Source organism: Leucoraja erinacea, chromosome 7 (assembly GCF_028641065.1).
Source record: "Leucoraja erinacea ecotype New England chromosome 7, Leri_hhj_1, whole genome shotgun sequence".
NCBI lineage: Eukaryota > Metazoa > Chordata > Chondrichthyes > Rajiformes > Rajidae > Leucoraja > Leucoraja erinaceus.
Window position 1 is genome coordinate 78582358 of NC_073383.1, and position 18785 is coordinate 78601142.

Consider the following 18785-nt stretch of genomic DNA (forward strand, 5'->3'; position numbering starts at 1 on the left):
AAGGTTCACCAGACTGATTCCTGGGATGTCAGGACTTTCATATGAAGAAAGACTGGATAGACTCGGTTTGTACTCGCTAGAATTTAGAAGATTGAGGGGGGATCTTATAGAAACGTACAAAATTCTTAAGGGGTTGGACAGGCTAGATACAGGAAGATTGTTTCCAATGTTGGAAAGTCCAGAACAAGGGGTCACAGTTTAAGGATAAGGGGGAAATATTTTAGGACCGAGATGAGGAAAACATTTTTCACACAGAGAGTGGTGAATCTATGGAATTCTCTGCCACAGAAGGTAGTTGAGGCCAGTTCATTGGCTATATTTAAGAGGGAGTTAGATGTGGCCCTTATGGCTGAAGGGATCAGGGGGTATGGAGAGAAGGCAGGTACACGATACCGAGTTGGATGATCAGCCATGATCATATTGAATGGCGGTGCAGGCTCGAAGGGCTCGAATGGCCTACTCCTGCACCTATTTTCTATGTTTCTAAGATTCTGGGCAAGGGCCAGATGTCTGAAGACGGGTTTCGGCCCGCAACGTTGCCTATTTCCTTCGCTCCATAGATGCTGCTGCACCCGCTGAGTTTCTCCAGCACTTTTGTCTACCTTCGATTTTCCAGCATCTGCAGTTGCTTCTTAAACACAAGGGCAAGATTTGGTGAGCGTTTTGGTCTACCAAGGCAACGCCGACTGGGTCTCCCGACATCGACCCATTTTAACTCCCCCCCCCCTTCCCTTTCCATTCCCATGCTGACCTTTCTATCCTGGGCTTTCTCTGTTGCCGGATTGAAGCCACATGCAAGCTGGAGGAGCTGCACCTCTTATTCCGCTTGCGTTGCTTACAGCCCAATGGCATGAATATTAAATGCACCAATTTTGGGTAACTGCTAGTAGGGTAAACCACCCCCACCCCTCCCCCTTCATCCCACCCTCCCATCTATTCCCTGCGGTCCACCAAGATTCATACCTATTTCTCCCTTCCCTTCCCACCTACAGTCCTTCACAATTCACTACTCTTCATTTCATTTTGTTTCTCCACCTTGTCTTTTCATCCCTGGCCCTTGTCCAACCATCTATCAAAACACCCCATCTGCTATATCAGCCTATTGCCTGCTTCTCCTCTCCTCTCCGCCAGCCTTCTTCCCGCACGGATAGAAGAAGGTAGACCTGGAATGACACCACAAGGAACTGCAGATGCTGGAATCTTGAACAAAACACAAAGTGCTGGAGGAACTGGGCAGGACTTTAGGGCCTGGGGTATAGGGAGAGGTTGAGCAGGCTAGGACTCGATTTCTTTTCAGCCCAGGAGGATGAGTGGTGATCCTGGAGAGGTATGTAAGATCATGAGTGGAATAGATAGGGATATCACAAACCAGAGGGAATAGGTTTAAGGTAAGAGAAACATAGAAAATAGGTGCAGGAGTAGGCCATTCGGCCCTTCGAGCCTGCACCGCCATTCAATATGATCATGGCTGATCATCCAACTCAGTATCCTGTACCTGCCTTCTCTCCATACCCCCTGATCCCCTTAGCCACAACGGCCACATCTAACTCCCTCTTAAATACAGCCAATGAACTGTGGCCTCAACTACCTTCTGTGGCAGAGAATTCCACAGATTCACCACTCTCTGTGTGAAAAATGTTTTTCTTATCTCGGTCCTAAACGATTTCCCCTTTATCCTTAAACTGTGACCCCTTGTCCTGGACTTCCCCAACATCGGGAACAATCTTCCTGCATCTAGCCTGTCCAACCCCTTAAGAATTTAGTAAGTTTCTATAAGATCCCCCCTCAATCTCTAAATTCTAGCGAGTACAAGCCGAGTCTATCCAGTCTTTCTTCATATGAAAGTCTGACATCCCAGGAAGGGGTGAACTTTTCGTACTCCCTCTATGGCAAGAGTGACTGGGGCCAATATCATCGGTCCTAAAATAGCTGCCAGAGGAGTTCTGGACTAGGGAACAATTGAGGTCCAGGTAGTACGATTCTATAAGATCAATCTTCTAAATTCTAGAAAATTTGATAGGAACTTGAAGGGCAGATATTGTGGTCAAGCATGAGGCAGAGGAGGTAGTTGAGGTAGGTAGGATAACAATATTAAAAATAAAGGCTTGGAAGATATTGGTCAAGCACAGGCAGGTGGGATATGGGTAGATGGGACATAGGCATGGGCAAGTTTCCATGCTGTATGACTATGCCTCCCACCCCGCCTGTGGACGGGACTGGATCATGCGTAGCCCCAAGAATGGATAGAATGGAGGTGGAAGAGAACTGCAGATGCTGGTTTAAACAGAAGATCGACGCAAAATGTTGGGAGTAACTCAGCGGGACGGGCAGCATCTCTGGAGAGAAGGTAATGGGCGACGTTTCGGGTTCGAGACCCTCCTTCAAACCCTTCGTCGGGTCTCGACCCGAAATGTCGCCCATTCCTTCTCTCCAGAGATGCTGCCGGTCCCACTGAGTTACTCCAGCATTTTTTTTGTCTGTCTTTGATTTAAACCGGCATCTGCAATTCTTTCCCACCGAGATACTGTCCTGGGTCTCCTCCATGGCCAGAGCGAGCAACACCGGAAATTGGAGGAACAGCACCTCATATTCCGCTTGGGGAGTCAGCATCCTGGGGGCATGAACATTGAATTCTCCCAATTTTGTTAGTCCTTGCTGTCTCCTCCCATCCCCCAGCCCTCTGGCTCCTCCTCCTTTTTCCTTTCTTCCCTCCCCCCCATCAGTCTGAAGAACGGTCTTGGCCCGAAACGTCGCCTATTTCCTTCGCTCCATAGATGCTGCTGCACCCGCTGAGTTTCTCCAGCATTTTTGTCTACCTGTAATCAGTGACAGACAGACTGGTCAGAGAACTGGGAAGGGGGAGGGGTGGAGAGAGAGAGAGCGGGAGAGAGGGGGAAAGCAAGGGTTACTTAGAGTTAGAGAAGTCAATGTTCATGCCGCTGGGGTGCAAGCTGCCCAGGCAACCTATACGAGGTGCTGTTCCTCCAATTTGTGTTTGGTCTCACCCTCACAATGGAGGAGGCCCAGGACAGAAAGGCCAGTGTGGAATGGGAAGGGGAGTCCAAGTGTTTAGCAAGGTGTCCTCAACCTTGGGGGACTTGGCTTCTTATTCTCACTTCCAAAGAATGAATTTCAGTCACAGCATAAATATTTGTTGCTTGTGCATTTTATTTCATCTTTCATGATAAAAACAGTTTGGCCATTACAAAACAGCAGGACATTTGATTTCCCGCTTAATAATATCCATAATTTCTGATAAAATATACAGTCTTGCTGTCTTTCGGATTATTTGATACACCCACTGTGACAACCGGAAGTGGCTTGAAATACTTAGTTGTCACCACTACTGATGCCCCTGTCCCACCTAGGAAACCTAAACGGAAACCTCTGGAGACTTTGCGCCCCACCCAAGGTTTCCGTGTGGTTCCCGGAGGTTGCAGGTGGTTGCAGGTAGGGAGACTGACCAAAAACCTCCGGGAACTGCACGGAAACCTTGTGTGGGGCACAAAGTCTCCAGAGGTTTCCGTTCAGGTTTCCTAGGTGGGACAGGGGCATAATTCAGTGCAGGAGAACTAAGCTGACGTTTTAATCATTGTCACAGGGATATTCCTATTAACTTATAAGGATGGGATATTTATACTGAGTGACTTCATGAGAAACCATACTGACTTTTTATTAAATCCCTGCCTGCACTCCAATTTTCGTCCATTTTAACATAGAACATAGAAAACCACTGCACAGAGACAGGCCCCTTGGCTCACAATGTCCATGCCGAATGTCATAAATAGACAATAGACAATAGGTGCAGGAGTAGGCCATGCGGCCCTTCAAGCCAGCACCGCCATTCAATGTGATCAAGGCTGATCATCCACAATCAGTACCCCGTTCCTGCCTTCTCCCCATATCCCCCGACTCCACTATCTTTTCGAGCCCTTATCTATGCCTATCCCAAAGCCTCTTAAGCCACTATCATATCCGCCTCCACCACCACCCCTGGCAGCGCGTGCGTTACAGCCACCCACCACTGTGTACCAAAAAACCTGCTCCACGCATCTCCTTTAAGCTTTGCCACTCTCACTTTAAAGCTATGCCTTTGACATTTCCACACTGGGAACAAGGTTCTGACTATCTATGACTCATCAAATGCTATGCTTCTGTATAGGAAGGAACTGCAGATGCTGGTTTAAACCAACACTCATCCCCCCCCCCCCCCCCAACCCTCATGGGTGCTGGAATCAGTAACAAAAAGGAATGTTCGTTCACCAATGTTCTGGCTGAAATCAGCAGATTCCACACCGGATTAGCGCTGGCTGGGTCGTCGATCATTTGTGAGACTGGGGTTTAGTTTAAACTCAGAGATGCAGGCCCTTTGGCCCACCGAGACCGTACTGTCCAGCGATCCCCGTACACTCTAACACCATCCTGCACACGAGGGGCAACTTCCATTTGTACTAAACCAGTTAACCTACAAACCCGTACGTGGGAGGGAACCGGAGCTCCCGGTGAAAACCCACGCAGGTCACGGGGAGAACATGCAAACTCCATACAGGCAAGCAAGCGTAGTCGGGATCGAACCCAGGTCCCTGGCTTTGTAAGGCAGCAACTCTACCGCAGCGCCACTGTTCCGCCCCTAAGTTATGCTGTGTAATCCCACCAAGCAACAAGAGACGCAAGGAACAGCTGATGCTGGAAAAATTACATACTACCGGAATAGCTCAGCGGGTCAGTTGGCATCTGGAGAAAATGGGGAGGTGACATTTTGGATCAGACTGAACATCACCTAACCATTTTCTCCAGAGGTGCTGGCTGACCCACAGAGTTACTCCAGCTCTTTGATATGTCTTTTTTTTTGTTGCAAACCAGCATCTGCAGTTCCTTGCGTCGACATTGCAAGTTATTTGTAACCATCTTACATAGAAACATAGAAAATAGGTGCAGGAGTAGGCCATTCGGCCCTTCGAACCTACACCGCCATTCAATATGATCATGGCTCATCATCCAACTCAGTATCCTGTACCTGCCTTCTCTCCATACATAGAAACATAGAAAATAGGTGCAGGAGTAGGCCATTCGGCCCTTCGAGCCCGCACCGCCATTCAATATGATCACGGCTGATCATCCAACTCAGTATCCCGTACCTGCCTTCTCTCCATACCCCCTGATCCCTTTAGCCACAAGGGCCACATCTAACTCCCTCTTAAATATAGCCAATGAACTGGCCTCAACTACCTTCTGTGGCAGAGAATTCCACAGATTCACCACTCTCTGTGTGAAAAATGTTTTTCTCATCTTGGTCCTAAATACTTCCCCCTTATCCTTAAACTGTGACCCCTTGTAAATGTTAGAGGTGCATGGTCCGAGATTATAATATTATGATATTTAGAATGGTAGGTATATGGGATGAGCATAGAATCTATTAAAAATAGTAAAACACAATATGCTGGAGGGTCTCGGCGAGTCAGGCAGCATTTGTGGAGGGAAAGGATGGACGACGTTTCGGGTTGGGACCCTTCTTCGGTCCGACCCGAAATGTTGTCTGCCCATCCCCACCCACACCCACCAAGACCCTCCAGTTCTGTTCCAGATTCCAGCATATTTTGTCCTGTTCAAGATTGCAGCATCTGCAGTTTCTTGCATGAAAAGCTGGGGACATTTTGCCGATTTCCTCCGTCACCCAGCAATAGTTTAAATGTGGTTTGTTTGGCTACTCAAGAGACTTACAATCTCCCCCAAATGACTGTAGGAAACGCAGCTTAGATCCCCCCCACGTTAGAAAATCACTCCTGAATAAAAAAAACTAGAGAGTTAAAGCAAAGGTTCCAAATAACCCAACTACTGTAAATTGTAATGCTATGTAAATGCATTGTAAATGCTATACCCGATGTAGTCTAATCATACTGCACAAGACAGGTCATTAGTACATCTAGCTTTTGTGCATGGTCACAAGTTGTATCACTTTTCCTCAGGTTTTCCAGCATCGGTAGGCAACCATTTTGGATTCCACAAAAAATTAGGCGACCATTTTGGATTCCACCTCCGATTCCTCGATGCCTTCATCAAACCCGTTTCGTTATAAAAGGTCTTCAAATAGCTGTACAAAAGGTGCAGAAGAGTCTAGAAATCCTGCAAACTTCGAATTCTGCGACTTAAAAGTAACGCCGCACGCTGTCGAGTGTCGGGTATGTTTGCTGAGAAGGACCAGTAGTAGCAGGCGCTGTTCTAAGCACGTTGAGCACAAGCCCCAAGCTCCTGGTGTCAATGATGTCCTTTAGGTGAGATACCAAATAAGAGTTGCAGGTTAACTGGCCCCAGCTGGTTGAGATTTTGCGTTAAAAGTAATTCCATTGCTCGTTCTCTCATCGGCTGGCAGCACCGAGGACGAGATCCTCCATTTTGTGTCTCTCCTCTTGCGAGTTGCTAGGCACAAAACCGCCGCTGTATTCTCCGGCAGAGTAAAGCCGCCTCCTCTCAAAGTAATACTCCGCAGAGGGACCGTTTTGAGAGGATTGCTATGTGCGGGGCTCTATGTACATGAAAGTGACTTTGAATGTATCAAATTTATTGCTGAAGGCCGCTGATGCTGAGAGAGGTGCGAGTGTGCCGCTGCTCACAATTGTATCCTGGAGTTACAACAGCACGTACACCTATCAATGTTGGCGAGTTCACTCCGCTTCGACAGGTTATTAGCAAATCTAGCTTGTGTGCATGGTCGCAAGTTGGGAACAGCTGCCAGATCAGGCCCAGGATTCTGGTGGAGGCCGAGATCATGCTGCAGTGACTGTCCTGCTGGTCTAATTGCTGGGTTTTGAGATTGAAGTCGAATGATCGCAAGTGGGGAATCGGGTTCATAGAATGGTTCCGAATTCTAAATGCTGGGAAAGGAAGGGGGACTGACTGCCTAACTGGGCAAGACGGGTATGACGAGCTGGTTGAACGCTGTTGGTGTTTCTGTCGGGCAGCTTCTCATCCTCAGGGAACCGGGGAGGCAGAGAAGGTCCATGAGCCGCTGGAAGCTGGGGGTTGGAGGAGGCTTCTTTACGTTTACCGCCCTGTCCTGTGTGCAACCTCTACACCCGGGGGAGAACACGCCCCGCGATCCGAAGGCGCAGAGGAGTTCCGACGGGCTGTGGCGGAAGGAGATCTTAATGGACGTCTGGTTCGATGCCCTGCATTGGACTGCCATCCCGGTCTCGCCCTGCAGCTTGCAACAAGTAGAACAGGAAATGGGCGGTGGGATCCTCAGCTCCTCTCGGAGGTTCCCCTGGTCAGTAACGTAAGTGAAGGAGGTCAGGGCAGCCCCCCAGGTGCACAGGGCCGACATGGCAAAGCCGGAATTTGTCCACCTCGAGTCATTTTCCAACAGGCAGCAACAGAGGCCGGAGGGAGAGCCCGGAGGCTTGGCCACGTCAGCCACCGCTGGGTTGAACGGCGGGAAGGGCTCGGCCTCCTGCCGGCATTTCGCTCGGTCCAGGACAACTCCTTGGCCCACCACCGGTTTGTCGGCGCTGGGGAACGGGTCGGCCTGGCCCCTCGAGTACACGGCCTGGCGGGCGATCGCTGAGCCGGCGATTATTCCTGCCACGCCCGTCAGGTAGACGAACCCCAGCATGCATGCAACCTGCAACAGAGAGTCGAGGTTAGTTTGGAGGTGCCACAAGGAAACACCCAGTCCGCACCGATCAGCGATCCCCGCACATTATAGGGCCCGTCCCACTTTCCCGAGTCCTCTGCCGAGTTGAAAGGACCTTAAAAAAAAAAAAAAAAATCGAGATTTTTGTGATCTACGAACTCCTACTCCCGACTATCTTTTTGCTCGTGGACTTTTTAGTCATGCTGGAAAAAACGTCCCGACGTCTGAAGAAGGGTTTCGGCCCGAAACGTTGCCTATTTCCTTCGCTCCATAGATGCTGCTGCACCCGCTGAGTTTCTCCAGCCTTTTCGTGTAACTCCTGACTTACCCGATGCCGCGAGTACCTACGGCTGGCATAATGAGCCGCTACAATACATCTACAGACTCCTACGGACATTCTCCAAGTTCGTTTTTATCATTTATAAAAAAATTGGATAGGTATATGGACGGGAAAGGAATGGAGGGTTATGGTCTGAGTGCAGGTAGATGGGACTAGGTGAGAGTAAGTGTTCGGCACGGACTAGAAGGGCCGAGATGGCCTGTTTCCGTGCTGTCATTGTTATATGTTATACACCTCCAGTTTAAATTCCACTTAGAATATTAAGGAGGGTCAAGAAACCAAGAAGCAAGATATGGTGTTATGTGGAATCAAGGGTAAAACTCGGGAGAATTCGTGAGTAACTCGGGACAGTGGGACAGGCCCTTAACACTATCCTACACACACTAGGGACAATCTCCATTTATGCAAAGCCAATTGACCAACAAACCTGTATTTGGAGTGAGCGTACAGACAGCACACATAGTCGGGACCGAACCATACTGAGTCACAGAGAATTATTTTCCAGTTTACCGCTACTTTATTGTCACGTGTACCGAGGTGCAGCGAAAAGCATTTCTGTTGCGTGCCATCCAGTCAGCGGACAGAATATACACGATGACAATCAGGCCGGCAACAGTGTACAGATACAGGAGAAAGGGAATGTTGGTTTAGTGCAAGGTAGACACAAAATGCAGGAGTAACTCAGCGGGTGAGGCAGCATCTGTGGAGAGAAGGAATGGGGGTGACGTTTCGGGTCGAGACCCGAAACGTCACCCCCATTCCTTCTCTCCACAGATGCTGCCTCACCCAGCTGAGTTACTCCAGCAATTTGTGTCTTCCTTCGATTTTATCCAGCATCTGCAGTTCTTTCTCACACGTTTCGTGCAAGATAACCGTTGGGAGAGTAGAGCAGAGCTGCCAAGTTTTGTCAGAGAATTTCAGTATTCTAGTACCTGTAAAATCAGTATTTTGCTGAGGAAATCAGTATTTCTACGCGGTGCAATTTTGTTTGATTTTTCTTACATGCGGTCATACCCATGTAAGAGTACAGGAATGCATAACTTTGCTCCCAATTGCATGTCTTCCACGCACCTTACTTGACAGTGCATTCATTGCCATCTCCTTGTATACTGCTGTTTGAACGGCTGCTTCCTGCTTTTAGCACCAGATGATGATGTAGAAGCCATTTTGGAAGCCTCCCTCTCCCTTCCTCTCTCCTTCCTTTTTTGTACTGTCCCTCTCTTATTCCCTCCCTCCCTCTCCCTCTCTCCCTCACCAAACAGCTGTGGCCATAGCGCTATGTGTAAAGCCCATAGCGCTCCAGCTGGTAGCGCTATATTTAGAACCCATAGAGCCCTAGCGGACAGCTCTTGGTTTAAATCCCCACGCGCTAAACTGACAGCGCTGTTGAAGAAAGCGAATGGTATGTTAGCATTCATAGCAAAAGGATTTGAGTATAGGAGCAGGGAGGTTCTACTGCATTTTGTTTAAGAGGGAACTGCAGATGCTGGAGAATCGAAGGTTACACAAAAAAGCTGGAGAAACTCAGCGGGTGCAGCAGCATCTATGGAGCGAAGGAAATAGGCAACGTTTCGGGCCGAAACCCTTCTTCAGACTCGAAGAAGGGTTTCGGCCCGAAACGTTGCCTATTTCCTTCGCTCCATAGATGCTGCTGCACCCGCTGAGTTTCTCCAGCTTTTTTGTGTAACCTGAGGTTCTACTGCAGTTGTACAGGGCCTTGGTGAGACCACACCTGGAGTATTGCGTACAGTTTTGGTCTCCTAATCTGAGGAAAGGCATTCTTGCCACAGAGGGAGTACAGAGAAGGTTCACCAGACTGATTCCTGGGATGGCAGGACTTTCATATGAAGAAAGACTGGATAGACTCGGCTTGTACTCGCTAGAATTTAGAAGATTGAGGGGGGATCTTATAGAAACTTACAAAATTCTTAAGGGGTTGGACAGGCTAGATGCAGGAAGATTGTTCCCGATGTTGGGGAAGTCCAGAACAAGGAGTCACACAGTTTAAGGATAAGGGGGAAGTCTTTTAGGACCGAGTTGAGAAAATCATTTTTCACACACAGAGTGGTGAATCTGTGGAATTCTCTGCCACAGAAGGTAGTTGAGGCCAGTTCATTGACTATATTTAAGAGGGAGTTAGATGTGGCCCTTGTGGCTAAAGGGATCAGGGGGTATGGAGAGAAGGCAGGTACAGGATACTGAGTTGGATGATCAGCCATGATCATATTAAATGGCGGTGCAGGCTCGAAGGGCCGAATGGCCTACTCCTGCACCTATTTTCTATGTTTCTATGTAAACCTGTAGTGGGACAGGCAGATCAACGCTTACAAAAATAATCATCCAGATCTTGAAATTTAAAATGCTACTAGATTTAATCTGCTATAACTTTTAGAGGTACAGTATGACTTTTTTGCATTTTTCTTGCATTTGTTAAGCAGCAAGATGAAACAGAAAGTCGGGCCGGTTTAAAAAAAATCCGTATTAAAAAGCAAAATTGTATCTCCGCATTCTTATCGCATTTCCGCACCAAATATGGAAAATCCGTACTACTTGGCAGCTCTGGTAGAGGTTTAAAAGAGTGGTGCGATTGTAATGAATGATGGCAGATCCACTTTTGTGAGCGGCATGCTGAGAGTCGCCAGGCCCGGGTGCTATGTTGCATACTTGATCACAGTTAAATGCAACTTAAACTTGCATAACTAGTTGCTCCGTGCCGTCCCTTTCAACACAAATCAAACAATCAAACAATTGTTATGGGTGTGAATGAAAGCTACCTTGACAACATGCTGGTAGAATTCTGAAAACACCTGTTGCCACAGCGCCTGCTCCAGCAACACACACAAGTCCGTGTATGTGAACCAGCCTCGTTTTAGTCCCTGCGACTCGGCCACCCTACAAAGAAAGAAATTGAAGCACACGATAAAAATCCTTGCAGCACGGAAGGTTACGTGATCTACCTGTATCTCTTCCGAACAAGGGTCCCCGCCCCGAAATATCGCCTATCAATCTTTTCCAGTGATGGTACTTGACCAGCTGAGTTACTCCAGCACTTTTGTGTTCTACGTAATGTATCTTAACTTTATAGAGATACAGCACGGAAAAGGACCCTTCAGCCCACCGAGTCCTTGCCGACCAGTGATCATAGAAACTTAGAAAATAGGTGCAGGAGTAGGCCATTCGTCCCTTCGAGCCTGCACCGCCATTCAATATGATCATGGCTGATCATCCAACTCAGTATCCTGTACCTGCCTTCTCTCCATACCCACTGATCCCTTTAGCCACAAGGGCCACATCTAACTCACTCTTAAATATAGCCAATGAACTGTGGCCTCAACTACCTTCTGTGGCAGAGAATTCCACAGATTCACCACTCTCTGTGTAAAAAATGATTTTCTCATCTTGGTCCTAAAAGATTTCCCTCTTATCCTTAAACTGTGACCCCTAGTTCTGGACTTCCCCAACATCGGGAATAATCTTCCTGCATCTAGCCTGGCCAACCCCTTAAGAATTTTGTAAGTTTCTATTAGATCCCCCCTCAATCTTCTAAATTCTAGCGAGTACAAGCCGAGTCTATCCAGTCTTTCTTCATATGAAAGTCAACCTCTGACCCCTCTCACCCTGGCCACAAACTCTTCGAATCATTTCCCTCTGGAAGGTGACTCCGGACTGTCAAAGCTGCCACAGCCAGACATAAAAACAGTTTTTTTATCCACGAGTAGTTGCTCTACTCAACAGCCAAAAATCTGTAGCCTCCCTTTGATTTGGTATTTTATTGGTTCACATGCTTGATCAATGGTGTTTTATCATGAATGTCTTATTGTTATTATTAATGTTTAGTGTTTGCTGAGTCATTCGTAACTGCCACTGTATGTCATGTTGTTACTTGTGGGCGGAGCACCAAGGCAAATTCCTTGTATGTGAATACTTGGCCAATAAACTTATCTACTTACTTAATATCAATCTATTTGCTCTCTTCTTTTTCTCCAGGTCTGTTTTTGATATCGGGTACACACCAACGCATGAGTATAAACATCAAGTTGCTAAACCAGCATTAACTAAAAGCCTATTCTATGATATGCCTTTGAACGTATATTTATGGACTCCAAACGAGAAAAGTTTATGGCTGTTGAGTGGAGCAACTACTCGTGGATAAAAAACAGTTTTTATGTCTGGCTGTGGCAGCTTTGACAGTCCGGAGTCGCCTTCCAGAGGGAAGTGATTCAAAGAGTTTGTGGCCAGGGTGAGAAGAAAGGAAGGAACTAAGAAGGAACTGAAGATGCTGCAAAATCGAAGGTAGACAAAAATGCTGGAGAAACTCAGCGGGTGAGGCAGCATCTATGGAGCGAAGGAAATAGGCAACGTTTCGTCCCGAAACGTTGCCTATTTCCTTCGCTCCATAGATGCTGCCTCACCCGCTGCGTTTCTCCAGCATTTTTGTCCACCATTAGTTTAGATTAGTGTCACGTGTACCGAGATACAGTGAAAAGACCTTTTGCTGTGCACTATTCAGTCAGTGAAATCCAAACTATACACGATTACAACCAAGCCAACCGCAGGATGAAGGGCATAACGTTTTAGAGCAAGATAAAGTCTAGTAAAGTGCATTTAAAAATGATCTGACGGTCTCCAATGAGGTAGATGGTCGTTCAAGACCATTCTCTAGTTGGTGATAGGGTGGTTCAGTTGCATTATGACAATTGGGAAGAATCTGGAGGTGTGTGTCTCCAGCATTTTTCTGTCTACCCTGAATTCTGGAGGTTCTGCGTTTTCACACTTCTGTCCCTCTTGCCCGATGTGAGAGGGGAGAGGGAAGGAGTGGCCAGGGTGCGACTGGTCCTTGATGATGCTGCTGGCCTTGCCGAGGCAGCGTGGGGTATGGATGGAGTCAATGGAAAAGGGAGGTGGGTTTGCGTGATGGTCTGGGCTGCGTCCACAATTCTCTGCAATTTCCTGACGTCTTGGATGGAGCCCAAACCAGGCTGTGATGGGAACAACTATATCCATGGACAGTTGGCGAAAACCCCACAGCATTGCTATTGCACTGGGTCCGATAAAGACTCTTGCTTTTCAAGGCAGGGCCCAGGACTGAATGGGTGACTACACAAATAAATATGTGGATTCATAACAGCACCTCCTTACTTAATCCCCCCTCTGTGACCCCCCCCCCCCCCCCCCCCCCGTCCCTCCGACTCTACGACCACAACATCTATTGCATCCGCTGCGCTAGGTGTCAGCTGCTCTACATCGGTGAGACCAAGCGCAGGCTTGGCGATCGCTTCGCCCAACACCTCCGCTCAGTTTGCACTAACAAGCCTGATCTCCCGGTGGCTCAGCACTTCAACTCCCCCTCCCATTCCGAATCCGACCTTTCTGTCCTGGCCCTCCTCCATGGCCAGACTGAGTCCCACCGCAAATTGGAGCAGCAGCGCCTCATATTTCGCTTGGGTAGTTTACACCCCAGCGGTATGAACATTGACTTCTCCAATTTCAGGTAGTCCCGGCTTCCCCTCCCCTTCCCAGCTCTCCCACAGCCCACTGTCTCCGCCTCTTCCTTTCTTGTTCCCACCCCCCCCCCCCCCCACCCCCATAGGATAGGATTGGTTTAGGGGTCAAATGCAGGCAGTGCGGACTAGTGTAAATTGGGGCATGTTGGCCGGTGTTGCCAAGTTGGGCCGAAGGGCCTGTTTTCATGCCATATGACCCCCATGACTCTACAATAAGAGTTGATACGGTCTCCGCCTCTTCCTTTCTTTGTCCCCCCCCACCCCCTCCCGACATCAATCTGAAGAAGGGTCTCCACCCGAAACGTCACCTATTTCCTTCGCTCCATAGATGCTGCTTTCACCCTCTGAGTTTCTCCAGTATTTTTTTCTACCTTCTCCTTACTTGAATCGATTTAAAGATTAAATCAGGGAAACAGGCCCTTTGGCCCATCGTCCTTGCCGACTATCAATCACCCGTTCACACTTGTTTCTACGCTATCCCGCTTTCCCACCGACTCCCTTCACACCAAGTGCAATTAACCTACAAACCCGCACGCCTTTGAAATGTTGGAGGGGACAAGAGCGCCCGGAGGAGGAATGCCATGCAGTCACAGGGAAAACATGCAAACTCCACCCCCGACAGCGCCCTGGGTCAGGATCAAACCAGTCTCTCGTGCCGTGAGGCGGCGGCTCTACCTGCTGCGCCACTCACTCTGCCACCTAATTTGCAGTAATTATAGAGTTCAGTCTTAGCATGCGGGTAATTAGAAAGGCTCACGGTATCAGGATAAAGGTTTGCAGGTTTAGACTAGAGAGATCGATGTGGAAAGGGTGTAGGGAAGATTAACGAGGATGTTGCCAGGACTCGAGGGCCTAAGCTATAGGGAGATGCTATAGAGCTATAGAGGGAGTGCAGAGACGGTTCACCAGACTGATTCCTGGGATGTCAGGACTGTCTTATGAAGAAAGACTGGATAGACTTGATTTATACTCTCTAGAATTTAGAAGATTGAGAGGGGATCTTATAGAAACTTACAAAATTCTTAAGGGGTTGGACAGGCTAGATGCAGGAAGATTGTTCCCGATGTTAGGGAAGTCCAGGACAAGGGGTCACAGCTTAAGGGTAAGGGGGAAATCATTTAAAACCAAGATGAGAAGAACTTTTTTCACACAGAGAGTGGTGAATCTCTGGAAATCTCTGCCACAGAGAGTAGTCGAGGCCAGTTCATTGGCTATATTTAAGAGGGAGTTAGATGTGGCCCTTGTGGCTAAAGGGATCAGGGGGTATGGAGGGAAGGCAGGTACAGGATACTGAGTTGGATGATCAGCCACGATCATATTGAATGGCGGTGCAGGCTCGAAGGGCCGAATGGCCTACTCCTGCACCTAATTTCTATGTTTCTATGAGATGTTGAGCAGGCTAGGACTGTGTTCCTTGGCACGCATGAGGATGAGGGGTGACCTTATGAAGGGTAGAAGATCATTAGAGGATTAGATAGGGTATAACACAGAGTATTTCACTCAAAGTAGGGGAATCAAGAACCAGGTTTAAGGTGAGGGGGAAAAGATTTAATAAGAACCTGTGGGGTAACTTTTTCCACACAGAGGGTGGTGGGTGTATGGAGCGGGATGCCGCAGGAGGTAGTCGAGGCAGGTACTTCAATGGCTTCTTTGAGTAGGAAGGAACCTCAGATGCTGATTTAAATCGAAGGAAGACACAAAATTCTGGAATAACTCAGCAGGACAGGCAGCATCTGTGGAGAGAAGGAAGACTCTCCACCCTAGTGGGTATAGGATGGTGTTTGTGTGCGGGGATCGCTGGTCGGCGCAGACCCGGGGGGGCCGAAGGGCCTGTATTTCCGCACTACATAGAAACATAGAAAATAGGTGCAGGATGAGGCCATTCGGCCCTTCGAGCCAGCACCACCATTCATTGCGATCATGGCTGCTCGTCCCCAATCAATAACCCGTGCCTGCCTTCTCCCCATAACCCTCGATTCCACTAGCCCCTAGAGCTCTATCTAACTCTCTCTTAAATCCATCCAGTGACTTGGCCTCCACTGCCCTCTGTGGCAGGGAATTTCCCAAATTCACAACTCTCTGGGTGGAAAAGTTTTTCCTCACCTCAGTCTTAAATGGCCTCCCCTTTATTCTAAGACTGTGTGGCCCCTGGTTCTGGAGGGGCACTGTATCTCTAAACAAAACCAACCACAATCCTATTGAAGGTAAACAAAAATGCTGGAGAAACCCAGCGGGTGCAGCAGCATCTACGGAGCGAAGGAAATAGGCAACGTCTCAGGCCAGAACCTTTCTTCAGACCCATTTGCTCCATAGATTTCTCCAGCACCTTTGGAGAGTTTCTCCAGCACCTTTGTCTACTTTCGATTTTCTAGCATCTGCAGTTCCTTCTTGAACACAATCCTATTGAAAGTTGGAGCACACTTTCGTGGTCAACTCCTGCTCCAATCCCTGATGTTCTTTCGCAGCATTAAGGGCCTGTCCTGCCCGCTTACGCGATTTTTTGGGCGACTGCCGTCACCCGTCATAGTCGCAGCAGGTCGGCGAATATTTTCAACGTGTTGAAAATCTGGCGGCGACCAGAAAAATGGACGACTCTTTGGGCGACTACTCACGACCATACAGGCGTGTCATCCCCGTGACACCGCTGGGTTTTCAACACGTTGAACATTTTCCAGACCGGCTGCGACTATGACGGGTGTCGGGAAGTCGCCGAAAAGAATCGCGTAAGTGGGACAGGCCCCTTAAGGGTATGTCTTGGCTGCTCTCAGTCTAATTATTTCCCATTGCAACAGTGTGTAAACACAGCTAGTGTTTTGAGTATAGGAGCAGGGAGGTTTTACTGCAGTTGTACAGGGTCTTGGTGAGACCACACCTGGAGTATTGTGTACAGTTTTGGTCTCCAAATCTGAGGGAGGACATTATTGCCATAGAGGGAGTGCAGAGACGGTTCACCAGACTGATTCCTGGGATGTCAGGACTGTCTTATGAAGAAAGACTGGATAGACTTGGTTTATACTCTCTCGAATTTAGAAGATTGAGAGGGGATCTTATAGAAACTTACAAAATTCTTAAGGGGTTGGACTGGCTAGATGCAGGAAGATTGTTCCCGATGTTGGGGAAGTCCAGGACAAGGGGTCACAGCTTAAGGATAAGGGGGGAAATCCTTTAAAACCGAGATGAGAAGAACCTTTTTCACACAGAGAGTGGTGAATCTCTGGAACTCTCTGCCACAGAGGGTACTTGAGGCAAATTCATTGGCTATATTTAAGAGGGAGTTAGATGTGGCCCTTGTGGCTAAGGGGATCAGAGGGTATGGAGAGAAGGCAGGTACGGGATACTGAGTTGGATGATCAGCCATGATCATATTGAATGGCGGTGCAGGCTCGAAGGGCCGAATGGCCTACTCCTGCACCTAATTTCTATGTTTGTATGTTTCTATGTTCCTTGCCAACGCCCAGTAACGGCACACCTACCTTCCCTCCAGGCGACTCAAAAGCTCAAAGAATTCCTGGGTGTTAACGTACAGGTTCCAATCCTACAATGCCAAATAAAAAAAATAATTGAGTATAAACCGTCACACACACACGTAGGCAGTTGAGAGGAATAGACGCACAGATTCTCTTGCCTTGAGTAGGGGAATCGAGAACCAGAGGACGTAGGTTTATGGTGAAGGGGGAAAGATTTAATAGGAACCCGAGGGTAACGTTTTCCACACAAAGGGTGGTGGGTGAATGGAACAAGCTGCTGGAGCAGGTAGTTGGGGCAGGTACTATCGCAACGTTTTGATGGGTGCATGGATAGGACAGGTTGAAGGGGGACTGGGCAATCAATCAATCAATTTGTTTTATTCAACACATACACATATAAGTGCAGTGAAATGAATTTGCCAGCAGCGGTACAATTAAAAAGGAACACACAATACAAACATCCAGCACAGCATTCTTTATTGTGGCGGATGGCACAAAGTAGTCAGGTGGGACTAGCGTAGGTGGGCCATGTTGGTCGGTGCGGGCAAGTTGGGCCGAAGGACGTGTTTCCACGTATGACTCTGTGACTAAAGGGCCTGTCCCACTGTACGAGCTAATTCAAGAGTTCTACCGAGTTTCCCCTGTTTCGAACTCGGAGAATGACGGTAACGGCCGCTCGTAGGTGCTCGGGGCTCTCGTGGACATTTTTCAAAACGTGTTGAAAAATCTTCACGAGTCTTCAAGAGCTTACCGCGTTTCCCCGAGTACCCGCCGTTAGTGTTACGAGCCGCTAAGAGACATCCCCGAGCTCCGACGTACCCGCTACGTACATTCTACGTGCTTACCATGAGTTATTAAACTCGGGAGAGCTCTTGAATTACCTCGTACAGTGGGACAGGGCCACAAGTTTAGATTACGTGCAATATTTTTTAACATTTCTACAAGTAATTTCTACACGTTTCCAATGGGTCGACCCGATCACTTACGATGGCTCGCAGGAAGTTCATCTCCAGGGTGTTGACCACTTGAACGTCCAGCTTTCCCGCAGCCCCCCACTCGTCATTGAACACCTCCTCCTCTTCCCCCTCATCGTACAAGTACTTGCTGGCGACCATCTGGGACAAAAAACAAAAGAAGCCGGTTGAGAAAAAAAGAGTGCAGGATGGACACCGTCACGGCGACAGGTTTGCCTGCCCGCGGAAGGAACCACTCAACGAAAACACAAACTGCCGGAAGAACTCAGCCGGGCAGGCAGCATCTGCGGAAGGGAATGGACAGACATTTTGGATCGGGACTCTTCTACAGGTCTTGACCCAAAACTATTGAAAGAGACCAAGTAGCCGACCATCCCACACATCTTTTGGAATGTTGGAATGAAATCTAGAGCACTTGGAAGAAATCCACATGGCCTCAGAGAGAGGATTCAGATTCAGATTCAGATTCAATTTTAATTGTCATTGTCAGTGTACAGTACAGAGACAACGAAATGCATTTTCGTTGTCTCTGTTGTGTAGAGGAAACTCTACACAAACGTGTTATGGTTGATTCATAATCCATCTTTGATATTTTCACTACACTAATCGAATGAACAGCAAAAGAGCCCCTGGATAGCAGTCATTAAGGCACGCTACCTTGCTTTTATAAGTTCATAAGAAGTTCTCAGAGCAGAATTAGGCCATTCGGCCCATCAAGTCTACTCTGCCGTTCAATCATGGCTGATCTATCTCTCCCTGTCAACCCCATTCTCCTGCCTTCTCCCCATATCCCCTGACACCCGCACTAATCTTTGGTGCTGGAACAATAGTGTTCTTCTTAAAGCAGGTGGGATCCTCATAATGGTGCAG

General features: G+C 48.1%; 1 protein-coding gene across 2 annotated transcripts in view; it reads right to left on the reverse strand.

The window, feature by feature from the left end:
* Window positions 1–3150: 3150 nt before the first annotated feature.
* Window positions 3151–18785, reverse strand: part of cnppd1 (cyclin Pas1/PHO80 domain containing 1) — a 31814-nt gene continuing 16179 nt past the window's right edge. The window contains exons 4-8 of one of the 2 annotated variants that reach the window (XR_008723789.1): window positions 17928–18056; window positions 16948–17009; window positions 10745–10862; window positions 5018–7618; window positions 3151–3355 (exon numbers count right to left, since the gene is read on the reverse strand). Coding sequence is in view for 1 of the 2 variants with exons in the window: in XM_055638805.1 (XP_055494780.1) it covers window positions 6899–7618; window positions 10745–10862; window positions 16948–17009; window positions 17928–18056 (1029 nt within the window). In the remaining variant the exon portion in view is untranslated. Of the gene's footprint in view, window positions 7619–10744; window positions 10863–16947; window positions 17010–17927; window positions 18057–18785 lie in introns of both variants that reach the window. The other variant, XM_055638805.1, reaches the window with a different exon arrangement.